At 46.8% G+C, this 23,368-nt stretch overlaps 1 protein-coding gene across 1 annotated transcript in view; it reads right to left on the reverse strand.

Annotated features, from left to right (window-relative positions):
* Window positions 1-3,497: 3,497 nt before the first annotated feature.
* Window positions 3,498-23,368, reverse strand: part of LOC120977959 (connector enhancer of kinase suppressor of ras 2-like) — a 535,146-nt gene continuing 515,275 nt past the window's right edge. Inside the window, exons 21-23 of the mRNA XM_040406152.1 lie at window positions 10,422-10,929; window positions 5,625-5,824; window positions 3,498-5,159 (exon numbers count right to left, since the gene is read on the reverse strand). Coding sequence (XP_040262086.1) covers window positions 4,944-5,159; window positions 5,625-5,824; window positions 10,422-10,929 — 924 coding nt within the window. The 3' untranslated portion in view covers window positions 3,498-4,943. The remainder of the gene's footprint in view (window positions 5,160-5,624; window positions 5,825-10,421; window positions 10,930-23,368) is intronic.

Raw genomic sequence — 23,368 nt, forward strand, 5'->3', positions numbered from 1 at the left:
TCTGACATCATCGGGCACCGTGAGGTCACCAAGGCAGGGGTATAAGGACGCCTTCACACACGTGACTGAAAATCCGTTTCATTCATCTGAATGCGGCGGCGGCAGAATCCATGCGATTGACTCCAAAACAACCTGATTCAGGTGAATGGAACTGATTGTCAGTCAGAGTTTTCTCCAATATAATCCGCGGTGTGTGAACGCCTCCTTAGGGCTCATGCACACCTGTTTTTGCGTTTTGTGTGGATCGGGTGCGGACCCATCCATTTCAATGGGGCTGTAACATATGCGGACAGCACGCAGTGTTCCATCCGCATCCGTATGTCTGCGGCCGCGCAAAAAAATAGAACGTCCTATTGTCTATTTTACGGAGAAGGATTGGGATGCTTTATACATGGCAGAACGTTCCGTAAAATGCAGAATGCACATGGCCGGGATCCGTTTTTGTGGATCCACTATATGCGGCCCGCAAAAACAGCTACGGCCGTGTGCACAGAGTGTAATGTGATAAATTTAAAGAGACAGTAACCGTAAAAAATAATGCTTTTCTGCTACATCTTTTAAAATTCCTTTTGTCCAGTATATCTGCTTTTGGGAAAGCTGGGTGATAGCAGACATGGCTGCCATTGTAGCTGTCATGTGGGGTGTCACCCAGACCCCTGAATGTGCTGATAACTCCCCCGCTCTTATATCACCGATTACCCAATGCTACGCATGCAGTGATGAGCGAGCGGGGGACGTGCGGCTCATAACCGCTCAGAAGCCTAGGAAAGTCGGATGAATGAAACACGAGTCAAGATTCTTCTCAGCCGGGCCTTTGGTTAGGACGCCATTCCCGCTGCAGCTTTTCTGGACTTCTGAGTTAGGCCTCATTCACACGACCATATTTTCGGTCCGCCTCCGATCCATTCATTTCAATGGGGCTGCGGAACACAGCGTGCTGGCGGCATCCGTTTGTCCGTTCCGCCAACAGATAGAACATTTCTACAGGAGTTTTAGAAAATAGCGCATTCACACGGCCGGGACCGCAAAACACATACAGTCATGTGCCTGTGGCCTTATGCAGTAACCTGCGAGTGGGGGATGGGTGACTGCAGACCAGAAAGATGGCTGACAACCCTGTAGGAGCTGTAATTGCAGCCAACTTTCCCAGACTCCTGAATGGAAGTCACCCATCCCCCGCCCCTGTATCACAGCGCGGCGCTCCCCTCCACGCTGGGTTTTTGACCAGATCTATTCCACCCCTGATTCGGTGAGGCTCCAACCTTTCTAGTTGTAAATCTGCCAGAAATGACACAAATTCCCAAAATCCAAGTTGCCATTTTGAAGATCTCTGCTTGCTGTCAGTAAATAGGAACAGGTTACATTCAGAAATCGCGGGGCAGCACCATCTGGGACATCCATGGCACGTCCACAGGACATGATGCAGGTCCCACCTGGAGAACAGGCAGCACCGCATCTGTCCTACATTTATGGCATGTCCTGTGGATGCGCCATAAGGGTCCCTTCATTCTCACAGCTGAGCGTTTGTTACATTGTATCAATGTAGACAATTTCTCAACTTCCCCGATAGTTTGTTACTGTGTGTCAGTGCGGGTAAAATGTATCAGTCTGGGGTCCAGGCTATTTGATTGTCTAAACTGGAAACACTGTAACAACCCCTCAGCTGTGAGAAGTATGAGGTCAGAATGCTTTCGCCATTCAGAGAGCTTCATTATACAGCATATAACGCACGGCGGGGAGGACATTGTACAGACAGTCACAATGACAGATGAGCCAATTTCATATTTTGAAACTCGTTCACACTTTGTTTGGTGGTAAAAGCAGAATTGCGTTATGAATTCCGTTACATAACGCAATTCTATGACGGAACGCATAACGGAATGCCTTTAGATGCATTCCGTCATAATAGAAGTCTGTGGGCTGCAAAACGGATCCGTCCCGTTTCCGTTATCCAGCGGAGTCCTCTAAAGGCATTCCGTCACAGAATTGCGTTATGGTCCGTGGTAACGGAATCCATAACGCAATTCACCTTTTACCAGTAAACGAGCGCTCCCCGCGGATCATGTCGCCTAACCTTCCTATATTTGGTGCGATTCCATTGACCGGAGAAGAAAGTCTCAGTGCAGCTCCGTCACAATGTCTCAGTTTTGCAAAACCGCTTTTATTATTTTTGTAACAAAATGTTTTTATAACTTTTTTATCTTCCTACATAGAGAACAATAAATAATCGCTAGAAGTCGTCATCTCCTGTACATCAGTATGGCCCCGCCCCCGCCATGGCGTCACACGCCTCCCACGCCAACACGAGTTTATAAAAAATATTCCGTTATATATGTGCCTATAAATAGATCTACGGTATGTATTTATATATATATATGTATAGGTGTAGAAGATATTTACAGTCCTTCCAGTCGCTGCCCCCAGGCTCGGGTGACCCTCCGTCCATTGCTGGCAGGTCACTTTGTGGGGATCGGGGTAGCGGTCAGGTAATGGGGCATCTGTTGGGACCTGGCGCCCGGCAGTGGATCAGCATCAGTGACCATTGGTGGCGCTGCGCAGGTCGATGGACGCGTCACATAAAGAAGAACTCCAGCCCAAACTTAAGGAAGAACCATAACGAGAAATTCCAGAAGACATTGTCTCTCTACTGATGTCATGCAAAAGTGACAAGTGTTCGGGCGCCTTATTGGTGGTCCTAAGTTTTAGGTGGGAATCCTCTTAAAGTGACACGGCTGTGTTGGCCCCGGCAGCCCCTGATCAGCGTATGCAATCACTGAGACCACGTATCGCCCGCGAGGATGAGACCTCAGAACCTTCTTCGTTCTTCACTCAGGAACAGGGGCCCGCGCCCATCTGTACACCTGGGGTCAGTAAGCGGGAGGTTTACCTGCTTTGGGGGTCAGTTCCTTTAAGGACAAACATGCAATAATATCAGCGACAACTTCCCCATGGGAGCAAAGTTCAATCACAGTGACTGATAGGATCGCGGCGGTGCGGCCGGGTGAGTAGTGGTGGACTCCGGGTCAGTCCCCTGAGAACAGCGGGGTAATCACAGTGACCTGTTCAGGGGGCTCCATATTCACAGTGACTGGAGGGGCAGCTACACGGGATACTTTACTCTTCATTCTCTGATTTAAAGGGACACTCCACCTTTAGACACATCTACCTAATTGGATGGTAAAGGTCATTAGTCCAGCACCTGATACTCTGGAAATCCTCGGTGGATTATCGGACTTTTGCTGTACAAGTCTCTAAATTACTCGCCATTTCCGCACGGCGTCGCTCTGGTCATGTGATACCATCATGTGACTGCATCTCGTCTGCCTGAGTCCCAGTGAGACCAGCACGTTGTGTACTGGACAATGTGGTCACATGATGGTATCACATGACCATGGCATCGCCTAGCCCTGATTGGAATTCTGCAAAACGCCAGACTTTCCTGACTGCAGAGCGCTCCTTTAATCACCACGACGCATCCTTAGCAAACTTTTCACCTTTAACACCCAGGAATACATTGTAACAAATCTTAGAAATGAGACCCGGTCTGGGGGTGACCTGAGATTAATGCTCCATCTGCCATGCCGCCATTATCTTCATGATACGATCACCTGACCTGGCGCTGCGAGTGTAGGTGCATGATTAGGAATGGAGTACAGAGAATGTAACTGCACGACTAGCAATTCCCTAATATAATGATGCAAGCGACTCCAGACGGCGGCGCCGTCGCTTTAAATGGGTCTGAACGGGAAGATATGGAGCAGAGACCCTAACACTGACTTCCAGATTCACCCCCTGGGACAGGATTTGTGATCAGTGGTGATTGCAGCAATGAATGTGGCCCGCCATCATTGATACATTGTGTCCACCGCCAAGCAATGTTACCATATGTGGAGAAACCCGTTTAGCCCTCCCCTCCCCCGTCACCGCAGAGCTGCACTACAAGTCCCATGTAAAACACATGCACTGTCTGTGTCCCTGAAAGTAACATAAGTGACAAAGAGCGGTACGCAAGAGACGACCGCGACCACAAGCATCAGATATTACGGAAGCTGGAAGAACCCGCTGCTCGCTGTCTTTGTACGTACTGGAGCGTTTCATGTACTTCGGATTCACCTCCTGGTGGATACAACTTGCTCGCCGCGTTTCCCTTTCTTCTTGCTCCCATGAAGATGACCGCGCCGCCGCCGCCGCCGCACTTCAGTCCATAGACGGGTGTAGCACATAAAGTCACAGGCTAGTGGCACAGTAATCACAGTGGAGAGGCAATCATCATCCTGCAAGGACAAGTCGTCCCGTAACCACATCGTCACCTCGCGGTTTCGCATCTCAAGCTCTCGTGCAGGAAAGCCGCCATCTGCAGGATGCACATTGTACATCTTAAGGCACTAAGAGGCTGAGCTATATACTCGTGTGCAGCCTGGAACCTCTTCCTCTGCTCCCAGGAGAGTCAGAACTACAAAATAATGTGAGGAACAATGGAGGACGGCGACCAGGACACCAAATCCGCTCGCTGCTCATGTACTGAAGATATATTGTGATGGGATCGCTTCTATACACAGATAGCAAGTCCGCGGGGGACAGCATATCTATATATAGAGGCTCGGAGGTTGTCACCTTATAGATGTACATAGAGGAGGCTCCCTGGGGGCCGCCATTGTGCGCACTGACCGCCATGGCTGCTGCTGGCACAGGTCACACAATGGCCGCTCGCTGGGACCTCCTGACATTTCGGTGCGGATGCCGCCGACCCTGATACACACAGCAAAGCAAAGAGAATCCACAAAAGAAGAAGAATTCTGCGCGGTCATGCAATGTCGTAGGCATCTGGTGGCGCTATTCTCGTATCCAATCTATTTACAGTCTATTGATTACATTATGTACAGATATTACAGTGCTTCTCTCAGTCATGGCGGCACCTGGGCGGAGGGCGCTTCTCCCGCCGGTCAGACGTGCGTCTCGATGAAGGAATGGGTGTGCGAGATCGGAGCCGCTGGGGCAGCGAGGTCAGAGGCACCGTTCTGAGGTTTCAGGGTTCCGCTGTACTCACAAATGTCCATAAAAAACTCAAAGTTTCTCTGCTTCCAGTCCTTGAATTTCTTGGCTGTCAAGGCCGGATCATCGAGGAGAGCGTTAATGACGGAGAGGTCGCCTTCCTTCGCCTGGAACAGAAGAAAGAAACATCAGGAACCATAATCCTCCGATAATCAACTTTATTACAGTCTTTGTGCCTCCATTTCTCACTAGATTCAACGTTTCTGCTTTTTCTTGACCTAATACTTTTCACGGCTGAGGGTCTGTTACTATTGTATCCAGCCTGGACAAGGGGTCAGCCACCTCCCAGCATGCTCCACTCACTTCTGTGGGAGTTCCACAAGCAGCTGAGCAAGTGTGCATGATGGGAGTTGTAGGTTCATAACAGCTGGAGATTGCTGACCACTGGTCTAGACAATCTGGACACACTGCGCTGACACACTGTACCAGAAGATTGACTGACACGAGGTAACAGTCAGACAGAAGGATTTTGAGTCTGATATAACATTATCCACATCCGGCCACTGTCAGGTGACAATAACTTGGAGGTAGTAGTATTCTGCCCTTGTCTTGGCTCACTGGGGGGCACTTACTTTTAAAGTGCTCTTCAGGACACGGATGCGGTGCAGTTTCTCATTGAGGACGGGGTCGTTGCTCCTCTTGTTGAAGGATCTCCTGAACTCCTGCTTGGTGGACGGCCTCTGCTCCCCGAACGCTGACAGGCTGGCCTGCTCCAGCGTCTTGTAGAGCTCCTGCAGTCCGTCCGTGCTGCACCAGGCGTCCTTCTTGTTGTCTAGAGGAGAGACGGGGAGCGCGAGGCTGAGGTTACACATGACACGAGGCGGGCGAGGACTGCAGACTGGATCCTTGGGAGGGGGAGCAGCAGGGTCTGATATTAACACAGGGATCTGGTCTGGGGTCCGATATTAATATAAGGGCATAGTCTGGGGTCTGATATTAATATAAGGGCATAGTCTGGAGTCTGACATTAATATAAGGGCATATTCTGGGGTCTGATATTAATATAAGGGCATAGTCTGGGGTCTGATATTAATATAAGGGCATAGTCTGGAGTCTGATATTAATATAAGGGCATATTCTGGGGTCCGATATTAATATAAGGGCATATTCTGGGGTCCGATATTAATATAAGGGCATAGTCTGGGGTCTGATATTAATATAAGGGCATAGTCTGGGGTCTGATATTAATATAAGGGCATAGTCTGGAGTCTGATATTAATATAAGGGCATAGTCTGGAGTCTGACATTAATATAAGGGCATATTCTGGGGTCCGATATTAATATAAGGGCATATTCTGGGGTCCGATATTAATATAAGGGCATAGTCTGGGGTCTGATATTAATATAAGGGCATAGTCTGGTGTCTGATATTAATATAAGGGCATAGTCTGGGGTCTGATATTAATATAAGGGCATAGTCTGGGGTCAGATATTAATATAAGGGCATAGTCTGGGGTCAGATATTAATATAAGGGCATAGTCTGTGGTCAGATATTAACACAGGGATCTGGTCTCGGGTCCGATATTAATATAAGGGCATAGTCTGGGGTCCGATATTAATATAAGGGCATATTCTGGGGTCCGATATTAATATAAGGGCATAGTCTGGGGTCCGATATTAATAAAAGGGCATAGTCTGAGGTCTGATATTAATATAAGGGCATCGTCTGAGGTCTGATATTAATATAAGGGCATCGTCTGAGGTCTGATATTAATATAAAGGCATAGTCTGAGGTCTGATATTAATATAAGGGCATAGTCTGAGGTCTGATATTAATATAAGGGCATAGTCTGGGGTCCGATATTAATATAAGGGCATCGTCTGAGGTCCGATATTAATATAAGGGCATCGTCTGAGGTCTGATATTAATATAAGGGCATAGTTTGGGGTCCGATATTAATATGAGGGCATCGTCTGAGGTCTGATATTAATATAAGGGCATAGTCTGGGGTCCGATATTAATATAAGGGTATAGTCTGGGGTCCGATATTAATATAAGGGCATCGTCTGAGGTCTGATATTAATATAAGGGCATCGTCTGAGGTCTGATATTAATATAAAGGCATAGTCTGAGGTCTGATATTAATATAAGGGCATCGTCTGGGGTCTGATATTAATATAAGAGCATAGTCTGGGGTCAGATATTAATATTAATATAAGGGCATAGTCTGGGGTCTGATATTAATATAAAGGCATAGTCTGGGGTCTGATATTAATATAAGGGCATAGTCTGGGGTCCGATATTAATATAAGGGCATAGTCTGGGGTCCGATATTAATATAAGGGCATAGTCTGGGGTCAGATATTAATATTAATATAAGGGCATAGTCTGGGGTCTGATATTAATATAAGGGCAGAGTTTGGGGTCCGATATTAATATAAGGGCATAGTCTGGGGTCTGATATTAATATAAAGGCATAGTCTGGGGTCTGATATTAATATAAGGGCATAGTCTGGGGTCCGATATTAATATAAGGGCATAGTCTGGGGTCCGATATTAATATAAGGGCATAGTCTGGGGTCAGATATTAATATTAATATAAGGGCATAGTCTGGGGTCTGATATTAATATAAGGGCATAGTTTGGGGTCCGATATTAATATAAGGGCATCGTCTGAGGTCTGATATTAATATAAGGGCATAGTCTGGGGTCCGATATTAATATAAGGGCATCGTCTGAGGTCTGATATTAATATAAGGGTATAGTCTGGGGTCTGATATTAATATAAGGGCATAGTCTGGGGTCTGATATTAATATAAGGGCATAGTCTGGGGTCTGATATTAATATAAGGGCATAGTCTGGGGTCTGATATTAATATAAGGGCATAGTCTGGGGTCTGATATTAATATAAGGGCATAGCCTGGGGTCCGATATTAATATAAGGGCATCGTCTGAGGTCTGATATTAATATAAGGGTATAGTCTGGGGTCAGATATTAATATTAATATAAGGGCATAGTCTGGTATCTGATATTAATATAAGGGCATAGTCTGGGGTATGATATTAATATAAGGGCATAGTCTGGGGTCTGATATTAATATAAGGGTATAGTCTGGGGTCTGATATTAATATTAATATAAGGGCATAGTCTGGGGTCTGATATTAATATAAGGGCATAGTCTGGGGTCTGATATTAATATAAGGGTATAGTCTGGGGTCAGATATTAATATTAATATAAGGGCATAGTCTGGAGTCTGACATTAATATAAGGGCATATTCTGGGGTCCGATATTAATATAAGGGCATAGTCTGGGGTCCGATATTAATATAAGGGCATAGTCTGGGGTCCGATATTAATATAAGGGCATCGTCTGAGGTCTGATATTAATATAAGGGCATCGTCTGAGGTCTGATATTAATATAAGGGCATCGTCTGGGGTCTGATATTATTATAAGGGCATAGTCTGGGGTCCGATATTAATATAAGGGCATAGTCTGGGGTCCGATATTAATATATGGGCATCGTCTGGGGTCCGATATTAATATATGGGCATCGTCTGAGGTCTGATATTAATATAAGGGCATCGTCTGGGGTCTGTAATTAATATAAGGGCATAGTCTGGGGTCTGTAATTAATATAAGGGCATAGTCTGGGGTCTGATATTAATATAAGGGCATCGTCTGAGGTCTGATATTAATATAAGGGCATCGTCTTGGTCTGTAATTAATATAAGGGCATAGTCTGGGGTCTGTAATTAATATAAGGGCATCGTCTGAGGTCTGATATTAATATAAGGGCATCGTCTGAGGTCTGATATTAATATAAGGGCATCGTCTTGGTCTGTAATTAATATAAGGGCATAGTCTGGGGTCTGTAATTAATATAAGGGCATAGTCTGGGGTCTGATATTAATATAAGGACATCGTCTGAGGTCTGATATTAATATAAGGGCATAGTCTGGGGTCTGATATTAATATAAGGGCATAGTCTGGGGTCTGATATTAATATAAGGGCATAGTCTGGGGTGCGATATTATTTATGGATCTAATATGAATACAGGGGGTCTGGCCGAGGGTTTGATACTACAGGGAGTCTGATAATTTGGTCTGGGGTCTAATATTAATACAGGGCGTCTGGCCGAGGCTTTGATAACACAGGGAGTCTGATAATATAGGGGTTTGGTCTGGGGTCAGATATTAATACAGGGGTTTGGTCCGGAGTCTGATATTAGTATAGGGGGTTTGAATATTTTCAGGGTTCTGTTGTCCGATATATATTTACAAGCCTGGTCTGGAGTCTGATACGAATGTAGGGCATCACACCCTTTTATAATAAGCCATACTCCTCTCATTTTTGCTGGGACCCACTGCTGGAGTGTCCCCTGTGAAGGGGTTCCTGGGGCGACATCTCTACACTGAAGCCTTTATCTTCTGTAACAGTTTTCACCAATCAGAGAAACAGCTAATTATTTCTATATTTTTTCTGAACTTTGCAAGTTGTGAAAATTCTTTCTGCTTCTCTGTTACATCTGTTCCCAGAAAAGCTGGGTGAGGATCATCAGTCAGTTCAGTATAGACCAGGGGTAGGCACTCCAGCTGTTGTGGAACTACAACTCCCAGCATGCATACTTGCTCTGCTGTTCTCAGAACTCCCACACTTTGTTTGGTGGTTAAAGGTGAGTTTCGTTAAGGATTCCGTTACCACGGACCATAACGCAATTCTATGACGGAATGCCTTTAGAGGACTCCCCTGCATAACGGAAACGGGACGGATCCGTTTTGCAGCCCATAGACTTCTATTATGACGGAATGAATAACAGAGTGCCTCTAAAGACCACCCAACGAAGTGTGTACGAATTCCATAAGCAGAAATTCGCTCATCTGTAGTCAGGACTATGGGAAAGCTGGGTGAAGATCATCAGTCAGTTCAGTACAGACAGTGACACATCCTCCCCTCCTGTCAGGACTATGGGAAAGCTGGGTGTGGACGATCCTCCACTCTCATACTGTTGCATTACTGACAGATCTGGCCTGTGGGAAAGCTGGGTGACATATAATGGTGGCCACTAGTGTTGAGCATCATCCGAACTTGCTTCGTTCAAAACTTCGGAATAATACTGTACGGAGATTCGTCTCTGTACAGTATTAGAATGTATGGGCTCCGATGAGCCGAAGGTAGTTATTCACGAAGTCGCGCGTCACTTCGTTGATTTTTAAAGTGAAAAAAAAACACTAAAACTTGAAACCGAACTCGGCTTCGGTTCCGGGCTACTAGTCGGCTCACCGGAGCCCATACATTCTAATACTGTACGGAGATGGATCTCCGTACAGTATTAATCCGAAGTTTTGAACGAAGCGACTTTGGATGAAGCCTCCGAAGCTTCTCTCAACACTAGCGGCCACATGGTGCATTGCTGCTGCTCACCTTCTTTGCTGGAGCTGCTGTGCTTCCTCTTCAGCGGCTCCTCCTCGGGCTTCTCCTCTAACAATACTGCGTTCTTGTTGCGGTTTTTCCCTCTGGCGTCCCGGTTTCTGGGTAAACTTTGGCTGCGCTGTTTTTGTGTCCTGGTGTGTGCTGTGTGGCCCCTGGGACATTCTGCCAGAGGAAAGGGCCCGTCCCGTTCATGGTTCTGGCGCCGCTGGACTGGTAGTGTAGCTTGTCTCCTACGTTCCGGGGACATTCCTGGTCGTCCAGCCATATGTTCCGGATCCGGAGGGACGGTCTGGAGGAAGTGGAGTCCTGAACTGGTTAGGGGGGTTTCTATAAGATCCTGCCAGGACCGCCGCTCCCGGAATGTGGGCCGACAACCAGAAGAGTGCGTGCTGCCCAAAGCGTCCGGCCTGGACTCTTCAGCCGAGGAGTGAGAATACGTGGATTCACTGGAGAAGTGGCGGCCATGCTTCTGTTCTGGAAACGGACTCGAGGAATTCGTCTGGAAAGATTAAATAATAAGAAATCGTCCTCATAGAAATAACTTAAAGAGGAACTCCACCCAAAACACTGCGTTACCCGTGCAGACAATATACAGTCAGGTCCATAAATATTGGGTCATCGACACAATTCTGAAATTTTTGGCTATATACACCACCACAATGGATTAGAAATGAAACACACAAGATGTGCTGTAACTGCAGACTGTCAGCTTAAGGCCTCATGCACGCGACCGTTTTTTTTTTGCGGTCCGCAAAAACGGGTTCCGTAGTTCCATGATCCGTGTCCGTTTTTTCTTCTGTGGGTCTTCCTTGATTTTTGGAGGATCCACGGACATGAAGGAAAGTAAAAAAAAAGTCGTTTTGGTGTCCGCCTGGCCGTGCGGAGCCAAACAGATCCGTCATTACTTACAATGCAAGTCAATGGGGGCGGATCCGTTTGACATTGACACAATATGGTACAATTGCAAACGGATCCGTCCCCCATTGACTTTCAATGTAAAGTCAGGAGTCCCTATTAATATACCATCGGATCAGAGTTTTCTTCAATCCGATGGTATATTTTAACTTGAAGCGTCCCCATCACCATGGGAACGCCTCTATGTTAGAATATACCATCGGATTTGGGTTAGATCGTGAAACTCAGATCCGACAGTATATTCTAACACAGAGGCGTTCCCATAGTGATGGGGACGCTTCAAGTTAGAATATACTACGAACTGTGTACATGACTGACCCCTGCTGCCTGGCAGCACCCGATATCTTACAGGGGGCTGTGATCCGCACAATTAACCCCTCAGGTGCTGCACCTGAGGGGTTAATTGTGCATATCATAGCCCCCTGTAAGAGATCGGGTGCTGCCAGGCAGCAGGGGGCAGACCCCCCTCCCTCCCCAGTTTTAAATTCATTGGTGGCCAGTGCGGCCCCCCTCCCTCCCTCCCCAGTATTAAATTCATTGGTGGCCAGTGCGGCCCCCCCTCCCTCCCTCCCCAGTATTAAATTCATTGGTGGCCAGTGCGGCCCCCCCTCTCTCCCCAGTATTATATTCATTGGTGGCCAGTGCGGCCCCCCTCCCTCCCTCCCCAGTATTATATTCATTGGTGGCCAGTGCGGCCCCCCTCCCTCCCCAGTATTATATTCATTGGTGGCCAGTGCGGCCCCCCTTCCCTCCCTCCCCACTATTATATTTATTGGTGGCCAGTGCGGCCCCCCTCCCTCCTTCCCCAGTATTATATTCATTGGTGGCCAGTGCGGCCTCCCCTCCCCCCCCCCCAATCATTAGTGGCAGTGGAGAGTTCCGATCGGAGTCCCAGTTTAATCACTGGGGCTCCGATCGGTTACCATGGCAGCCAAGACGCTACTGCAGTCCTGGCTGCCATGGTTACTTAGCAATTTTAGAAGCATTATACTTACCTGCGCTGTCTGTGTCCGGCCGGGCGCTCCTCCTACTGGTAAGTGACAGGTCTGTGCGGTGCATTGCTTATGTACATACCTGCCCCCTGCTGCCTGGCAGCACCCGATCTCTTACAGGGGGCTGTGATCCGCACAATTAACCCCTCAGGTGCCGCACCGGAGGGAGGGGGGCCGCACTGGCCACCAATGAATTCAAAACTGGGGAGGGAGGGGCACCTGAGGGGTTAATTGTGTGGATCACAGCCCCCTGTAAGAGATTGGGTGCTGCCAGGCAGCAGGGGGCAGTTATGTACACTGTTCTTAGTATATTCTAACTTGAAGCGTCCCCATCACTATGAGAACGCCTTTGTGTTAGAATATACTGTCGGATCTGAGTTTTCACGATGTGAAAACTCAGATCTGAAAAAGCTTTTATGCAGACAGATCTGCGGATCCGTCTGTGCGAAAGTAGCCTACGGACACGGATCACGGACGTGGATGACAATCTTGTGTGCCTCCGTGCTCTTTCACGGACCCATTGACTTGAATGGGTTCGCGAACCGTTGGACGTCAAAAAATAGGACAGGTCATATTTTTTTGACGGACAGCAAACACGGATCACGGACGCGGATGATAAACGGTGCATTTTCCGAGTTTTCAACTGACCCATTGAAAGTCAATGGGTCCGCAGAAAATCACGGAAAACGGAACAACGGACACGGATGCGCACAACGGTCGTGTGCATGAGGCCTTAATTTGAGGGTATTTACATCCAAATCAGGTGAACGGTGCAGGAATTACAGCAGTTTGCATATGTGCCTCCCACTTGTTAAGGGGCCAAAAGTAATGGGACAATTGTCTTCTCCGCTGTTCCATGGCCAGGTGTGTGTTATTCCCTCATTATCCCAATTACAATGAGCAGATACAAGGTCAGAGGTCATTTCCAGTCGGCTATTTGCATTTGGAATCTGTTGCTGTCAACTCTCAAGATGAGATCCAAAGAGCTGTCACCATCAGTGAAGCAAGCCATCATTAGGCTGAAAAAACACCACAAACCCATCAGAGAGATGGCAAAAACATTAGGCGCAGCCAAAACAACTGTTTGGAACATTCTTATAAAGAAGGAACGCACCGGTGAGCTCAGCAACACCGAAAGACCCGGAAGACCACGGAAAACAACTGTGGTGGATGACCGAAGAATTCTTTCCCTGGTGAAGAAAACATCCTTCACAACAGTTGGCCGGATCAAGAACACTCTCCAGGAGGTAGGTGTATGTGTGTCAAAGTCAACCATCAGGAGAAGACTTCACCAGTGTGAATACAGAGGGTTCACCACAAGATGGAAACCATTGGTGAGCCTCAAACACAGGAAGGCCAGATTAGAGTTTGCCAAACGACATCTAAAAAAGCCTTCACAGTTCTGGAACAACATCCTATGGACAGATGAGACCAAGATCAACTTGTACCAGAGTGATGGGAAGAGAAGAGTATGGAGAAGGAAAGGAGCTGCTCATGATCCTAAGCATACCACCTCATCAGTGAAGCATGGTGGTGGTAGTGTCATGGCGTGGGCATGTATGGCTGCCAATAGAACTGCTTCTCTTGTATTTATTGATGATGTGACTGCTGACAAAAGCAGCAGGATGAATTCTGAAGTGTTTCGGGCAATATTATCTGCTGATATTCAGCCAAATGCTTCAGAACTCATTGGACGGCGCTTCACAGTGCAGATGGACAATGACCCAAAGCATACTGCAAAAGCAACCAGAGAGTTTATTAAGGGAAAGAAGTGGAATGTTCTGCAATGGCCGAGTCAATCACCGGACCTGAATCCGATTGAGCTGCATTTCACTTGGTGAAGACAAAGCTGAAGGGAAAATGCCCCAAGAACAAGCAGGAACTGAAGACAGTTGCAGTAGAGGCCTGGCAGAGCATCACCAGGGATGAAACCAGCGTCTGGTGATGTCTATGCGTTCCAGACTTCAGGCTGTAATTGACTGCAAAGGATTTGCAACCAAGTATTAAAAAGGGAAAGTTTGATTTATGATTATTATTCTGTCCCATTACTTTTGGTCCGTTAACAAGTGGGAGGCACATATGGAAACTGCTGTAATTCCTGCACCGTTCACCTGATTTGGATGTAAATACCTCAAATTACAGCTGACAGTCTGCAGGTAAAGCACATCTTGTTTGTTTCATTTCACATCCATTGTGGTGGTGTATAGAGCCAGAAATGTTAGAATTGTGTCCATGTCCCAATATTTATGGACCTGACTGTATGTGTTCAGACATTAGATTCAAACATCTTACACTACATCTATTACTGCTGACAACCTGCCTGTGTATCCTGTCTGAGAGGTAGTCACAGCCCCGCCCCCTGCTGATGACATCACTGATATAAAGACATGTGATCAGACATGAGATCACACACCTTATACTACAGGAACATTTATTACTGCTGACAACCTGCCTGTATATCCTGTCTGAGAGGTAGTCACAGCCCCGCCCCCTGCTGATGACATCACTGATATACTGACATGTGATCAGACATGAGATCACACACCTGATACTACAGGAACATCTATTACTGCTGACAACCTGCCTGTATATCCTGTCTGAGAGGTAGTCACAGCCCCGCCCCCTGCTGATGACATCACTGATATACTGACATGTGATCAGACATGAGATCACACACCTGATACTACAGGAACATCTATTACTGCTGACAACCTGCCTGTATATCCTGTCTGAGAGGTTGTCACAGCCCCGCCCCCTGCTGATGACATCACTGATATACTGACATGTGATCAGACATGAGATCACACACCTTATACTACAGGAACATCTATTACTGCTGACAACCTGCCTGTATATCCTGTCTGAGAGGTTGTCACAGCCCCGCCCCCTGCTGATGACATCACTGATATAATGACATGTGATCAGACATGAGATCACACCTTATACTACAGGAACATCTATTACTGCTGACAACCTGCCTGTATATCCTGTCTGAGAGGTAGTCACAGCCCCGCCCCCTGCTGATGACATCACTGATATAATGACATGAGATCACACACCTTATACTACAGGAACATCTATTACTGCTGACAACCTGCCTGTATATCCTGTCTGAGAGGTAGTCACAGCCCCGCCCCCTGCTGATGACATCACTGATATACTGACATGTGATCAGCCATGAGATCCTCACACCTTATACTACAGGAACATCTATTACTGCTGACAACCTGCCTGTATATCCTGTCTGAGAGGTAGTCACAGCCCCGCCCCCTGCTGATGACATCACTGATATAATGACATGTGATCAGACATGAGATCACACACCTTATACTACAGGAACATCTATTACTGCTGACAACCTGACTGTATATCCTGTCTGAGAGGTTGTCACAGCCCCGCCCCCTGCTGATGACATCACTGATATAATGACATGTGATCAGACATGAGATCACACACCTTATACTACAGGAACATCTATTACTGCTGACAACCTGCCTGTATATCCTGTCTGAGAGGTAGTCACAGCCCCGCCCCCTGCTGATGACATCACTGATATAATGACATGTGATCAGACATGAGATCACACACCTTATACTACAGGAACATCTATTACTGCTGACACCCTGCCTGTATATCCTGTCTGAGAGGTTGTCACAGCCCCGCCCCCTGCTGATGACATCACTGATATAATGACATGTGATCAGACATGAGATCACACACCTTATACTACAGGAACATCTATTACTGCTGACAACCTGCCTGTATATCCTGTCTGAGAGGTAGTCACAGCCCCGCCCCCTGCTGATGACATCACTGATATAATGACGTGTGATCAGACATGAGATCACACCCCTTATACTACAGGAACATCTATTACTGCTGACAACCTGCCTGCATATCCTGTCTGAGGGGTAGTCACAGCCCCGCCTCCTGCTGATGACATCACTGATATAATGACATGTGATCAGACATGAGATCCACACCTTATACTACAGGAACATCTATTACTGCTGACAACCTGCCTGTATATCCTGTCTGAGAGGTTGTCACAGCCCCGCCCCCTGCTGATGACATCACTGATATAATGACATGTGATCAGACATGAGATCACACACCTTATACTACAGGAACATCTATTACTGCTGACAACCTGCCTGTATATCCTGTCTGAGAGGTAGTCACAGCCCCGCCCCCTGCTGATGACATCACTGATATACTGACATGTGATCAGACATGAGATCACACACCTGATACTACAGGAACATCTATTACTGCTGACAACCTGCCTGTATATCCTGTCTGAGAGGTAGTCACAGCCCCGCCCCCTGCTGATGACATCACTGATATACTGACATGTGATCAGACATGAGATCACACACCTTATACTACAGGAACATCTATTACTGCTGACAACCTGCCTGTATATCCTGTCTGAGAGGTTGTCACAGCCCCGCCCCCTGCTGATGACATCACTGATATACTGACATGTGATCAGACATGAGATCACACACCTTATACTACAGGAACATCTATTACTGCTGACAACCTGCCTGTATATCCTGTCTGAGAGGTTGTCACAGCCCCGCCCCCTGCTGATGACATCACTGATATAATGACATGTGATCAGACATGAGATCACACACCTTATACTACAGGAACATCTATTACTGCTGACAACCTGCCTGTATATCCTGTCTGAGAGGTAGTCACAGCCCCGCCCACTGCTGATGACATCACTGATATAATGACATGTGATCAGACATGAGATCACACACCTTATACTACAGGAACATCTATTACTGCTGACAACCTGCCTGTATATCCTGTCTGAGAGGTAGTCACAGCCCCGCCCACTGCTGATGACATCACTGATATAATGACATGTGATCAGACATGAGATCACACACCTTATACTACAGGAACATCTATTACTGCTGACAACCTGCCTGTATATCCTGTCTGAGAGGTAGTCACAGCCCCGCCCCCTGCTGATGACATCACTGATATAATGACATGTGATCAGACATGAGATCACACACCTTATACTACAGGAACATCTATTACTGCTGACACCCTGCCTGTATATCCTGTCTGAGAGGTTGTCACAGCCCCGCCCCCTGCTGATGACATCACTGATATAATGACATGTGATCAGACATGAGATCACACACCTTATACTACAGGAACATCTATTACTGCTGACAACCTGCCTGTATATCCTGTCTGAGAGGTAGTCACAGCCCCGCCCCCTGCTGATGACATCACTGATATAATGACGTGTGATCAGACATGAGATCACACCCCTTATACTACAGGAACATCTATTACTGCTGACAACCTGCCTGCATATCCTGTCTGAGGGGTAGTCACAGCCCCGCCTCCTGCTGATGACATCACTGATATAATGACATGTGATCAGACATGAGATCCACACCTTATACTACAGGAACATCTATTACTGCTGACAACCTGCCTGTATATCCTGTCTGAGAGGTTGTCACAGCCCCGCCCCCTGCTGATGACATCACTGATATAATGACATGTGATCAGACATGAGATCACACACCTTATACTACAGGAACATCTATTACTGCTGACAACCTGCCTGTATATCCTGTCTGAGAGGTAGTCACAGCCCCGCCCCCTGCTGATGACATCACTGATATACTGACATGTGATCAGACATGAGATCACACACCTGATACTACAGGAACATCTATTACTGCTGACAACCTGCCTGTATATCCTGTCTGAGAGGTAGTCACAGCCCCGCCCCCTGCTGATGACATCACTGATATACTGACATGTGATCAGACATGAGATCACACACCTTATACTACAGGAACATCTATTACTGCTGACAACCTGCCTGTATATCCTGTCTGAGAGGTTGTCACAGCCCCGCCCCCTGCTGATGACATCACTGATATAATGACATGTGATCAGACATGAGATCACACACCTTATACTACAGGAACATCTATTACTGCTGACAACCTGCCTGTATATCCTGTCTGAGAGGTAGTCACAGCCCCGCCCACTGCTGATGACATCACTGATATAATGACATGTGATCAGACATGAGATCACACACCTTATACTACAGGAACATCTATTACTGCTGACAACCTGCCTGTATATCCTGTCTGAGAGGTAGTCACAGCCCCGCCCACTGCTGATGACATCACTGATATAATGACATGTGATCAGACATGAGATCACACACCTTATACTACAGGAACATCTATTACTGCTGACAACCTGCCTGTATATCCTGTCTGAGAGGTAGTCACAGCCCCGCCCCCTGCTGATGACATCACTGATATAATGACGTGTGATCAGACATGAGATCACACCCCTTATACTACAGGAACATCTATTACTGCTGACAACCTGCCTGCATATCCTGTCTGAGGGGTAGTCACAGCCCCGCCTCCTGCTGATGACATCACTGATATAATGACATGTGATCAGACATGAGATCCACACCTTATACTACAGGAACATCTATTACTGCTGACAACCTGCCTGTATATCCTGTCTGAGAGGTTGTCACAGCCCCGCCCCCTGCTGATGACATCACTGATATAATGACATGTGATCAGACATGAGATCACACACCTTATACTACAGGAACATCTATTACTGCTGACAACCTGCCTGTATATCCTGTCTGAGAGGTAGTCACAGCCCCGCCCCCTGCTTATGACATCACTGATATAATGACATGTGATCAGACATGAGATCACACACCTTATACTACAGGAACATCTATTACTGCTGACAACCTGCCTGTATATCCTGTCTGAGAGGTTGTCACAGCCCCGCCCCCTGCTGATGACATCACTGATATAATGACATGTGATCAGACATGAGATCACACACCTTATACTACAGGAACATCTATTACTGCTGACAACCTGCCTGTATATCCTGTCTGAGAGGTTGTCACAGCCCCGCCCCCTGCTGATGACATCACTGATATAATGACATGTGATCAGACATGAGATCACACACCTTATACTACAGGAACATCTATTACTGCTGACAACCTGCCTGTATATCCTGTCTGAGAGGTAGTCACAGCCCCGCCCACTGCTGATGACATCACTGATATAATGACATGTGATCAGACATGAGATCACACACCTTATACTACAGGAACATCTATTACTGCTGACAACCTGCCTGTATATCCTGTCTGAGAGGTTGTCACAGCCCCGCCCCCTGCTGATGACATCACTGATATACTGACATGTGATCAGACATGAGATCCACACCCCTTATACTACAGGAACATCTATTACTGCTGACAACCTGCCTGTATATCCTGTCTGAGAGGTAGTCACAGCCCCGCCCCCTGCTGATGACATCACTGATATAATGACATGTGATCAGACATGAGATCACACACCTTATACTACAGGAACATCTATTACTGCTGACAACCTGCCTGTATATCATGTCTGAGAGGTAGTCACAGCCCCGCCCCCTGCTGATGACATCACTGATATAATGACATGTGATCAGACATGAGATCACACACCTTATACTACAGGAACATCTATTACTGCTGACAACCTGCCTGTATATCCTGTCTGAGAGGTAGTCACAGCCCCGCCCCCTGCTGATGACATCACTGATATAATGACATGTGATCAGACATGAGATCACACACCTTATACTACAGGAACATCTATTACTGCTGACAACCTGCCTGTATATCCTGTCTGAGAGGTTGTCACAGCCCCGCCCCCTGCTGATGACATCACTGATATAATGACATGTGATCAGACATGAGATCACACACCTGATACTACAGGAACATCTATTACTGCTGACAACCTGCCTGTGTATCCTGTCTGAGAGGTAGTCACAGCCCCGCCCTCTGCTGATGACATCACTGATATACTGACATGTGATCAGACATGAGATCCTCACACCTTATGCTACAGGAACATCTATTACTGCTGACAACCTGCCTGTATATCCTGTCTGAGAGGTAGTCACAGCCCCGCCCCCTGCTGATGACATCACTGATATAATGACATGTGATCAGACATGAGATCACACACCTTATACTACAGGAACATCTATTACTGCTGACAACCTGCCTGTATATCCTGTCTGAGAGGTAGTCACAGCCCCGCCCCCTTCTGATGACATCACTGATATAATGACATGTGATCAGACATGAGATCACACACCTTATACTACAGGAACATCTATTACTGCTGACAACCTGCCTGTATATCCTGTCTGAGAGGTAGTCACAGCCCCGCCCCCTGCTGATGACATCACTGATATACTGACATGTGATCAGCCATGAGATCCTCACACCTTATACTACAGGAACATCTATTACTGCTGACAACCTGCCTGTATATCCTGTCTGAGAGGTAGTCACAGCCCCGCCCCCTGCTGATGACATCACTGATATAATGACATGTGATCAGACATGAGATCCACACACCTTATACTACAGGAACATCTATTACTGCTGACAACCTGCCTGTATATCCTGTCTGAAAGGTAGTCACAGCCCCGCCCCCTGCTGATGACATCACTGATATAATGACATGTGATCAGACATGAGATCACACACCTTATACTACAGGAACATCTATTACTGCTGACAACCTGCCTGTATATCCTGTCTGAGAGGTAGTCACAGCCCCGCCCCCTGCTGATGACATCACTGATATACTGACATGTGATCAGACATGAGATCACACACCTGATACTACAGGAACATCTATTACTGCTGACAACCTGCCTGTATATCCTGTCTGAGAGGTAGTCACAGCCCCGCCCCCTGCTGATGACATCACTGATATACTGACATGTGATCAGACATGAGATCACACACCTGATACTACAGGAACATCTATTACTGCTGACAACCTGCCTGTATATCCTGTCTGAGAGGTTGTCACAGCCCCGCCCCCTGCTGATGACATCACTGATATACTGACATGTGATCAGACATGAGATCACACACCTTATACTACAGGAACATCTATTACTGCTGACAACCTGCCTGTATATCCTGTCTGAGAGGTTGTCACAGCCCCGCCCCCTGCTGATGACATCACTAATATAATGACATGTGATCAGACATGAGATCACACACCTTATACTACAGGAACATCTATTACTGCTGACAACCTGCCTGTATATCCTGTCTGAGAGGTAGTCACAGCCCCGCCCACTGCTGATGACATCACTGATATAATGACATGTGATCAGACATGAGATCACACACCTTATACTACAGGAACATCTATTACTGCTGACAACCTGCCTGTATATCCTGTCTGAGAGGTAGTCACAGCCCCGCCCACTGCTGATGACATCACTGATATAATGACATGTGATCAGACATGAGATCACACACCTTATACTACAGGAACATCTATTACTGCTGACAACCTGCCTGTATATCCTGTCTGAGAGGTAGTCACAGCCCCGCCCCCTGCTGATGACATCACTGATATAATGACGTGTGATCAGACATGAGATCACACCCCTTATACTACAGGAACATCTATTACTGCTGACAACCTGCCTGCATATCCTGTCTGAGGGGTAGTCACAGCCCCGCCTCCTGCTGATGACATCACTGATATAATGACATGTGATCAGACATGAGATCCACACCTTATACTACAGGAACATCTATTACTGCTGACAACCTGCCTGTATATCCTGTCTGAGAGGTTGTCACAGCCCCGCCCCCTGCTGATGATATCACTGATATAATGACATGTGATCAGACATGAGATCACACACCTTATACTACAGGAACATCTATTACTGCTGACAACCTGCCTGTATATCCTGTCTGAGAGGTAGTCACAGCCCCGCCTCCTGCTGATGACATCACTGATATAATGACATGTGATCAGACATGAGATCACACACCTTATACTACAGGAACATCTATTACTGCTGACAACCTGCCTGTATATCCTGTCTGAGAGGTAGTCACAGCCCCGCCCACTGCTGATGACATCACTGATATAATGACATGTGATCAGACATGAGATCACACACCTTATACTACAGGAACATCTATTACTGCTGACAACCTGCCTGTATATCCTGTCTGAGAGGTAGTCACAGCCCCGCCCCCTGCTGATGACATCACTGATCTAATGACATGTGATCAGACATGAGATCACACACCTTATACTACAGGAACATCTATTACTGCTGACAACCTGCCTGTATATCCTGTCTGAGAGGTAGTCACAGCCCCGCCCACTGCTGATGACATCACTGATATAATGACATGTGATCAGACATGAGATCACACACCTTATACTACAGGAACATCTATTACTGCTGACAACCTGCCTGTATATCCTGTCTGAGAGGTAGTCACAGCCCCGCCCCCTGCTGATGACATCACTGATATAATGACGTGTGATCAGACATGAGATCACACCCCTTATACTACAGGAACATCTATTACTGCTGACAACCTGCCTGCATATCCTGTCTGAGGGGTAGTCACAGCCCCGCCTCCTGCTGATGACATCACTGATATAATGACATGTGATCAGACATGAGATCCACACCTTATACTACAGGAACATCTATTACTGCTGACAACCTGCCTGTATATCCTGTCTGAGAGGTTGTCACAGCCCCGCCCCCTGCTGATGACATCACTGATATAATGACATGTGATCAGACATGAGATCACACACCTTATACTACAGGAACATCTATTACTGCTGACAACCTGCCTGTATATCCTGTCTGAGAGGTAGTCACAGCCCCGCCCCCTGCTGATGACATCACTGATATACTGACATGTGATCAGACATGAGATCACACACCTTATACTACAGGAACATCTATTACTGCTGACAACCTGCCTGTATATCCTGTCTGAGAGGTAGTCACAGCCCCGCCCCCTGCTGATGACATCACTGATATACTGACATGTGATCAGACATGAGATCACACACCTTATACTACAGGAACATCTATTACTGCTGACAACCTGCCTGTATATCCTGT

The sequence above is a fragment of the Bufo bufo genome, chromosome 8 (genome assembly GCF_905171765.1).
Source record: "Bufo bufo chromosome 8, aBufBuf1.1, whole genome shotgun sequence".
NCBI lineage: Eukaryota > Metazoa > Chordata > Amphibia > Anura > Bufonidae > Bufo > Bufo bufo.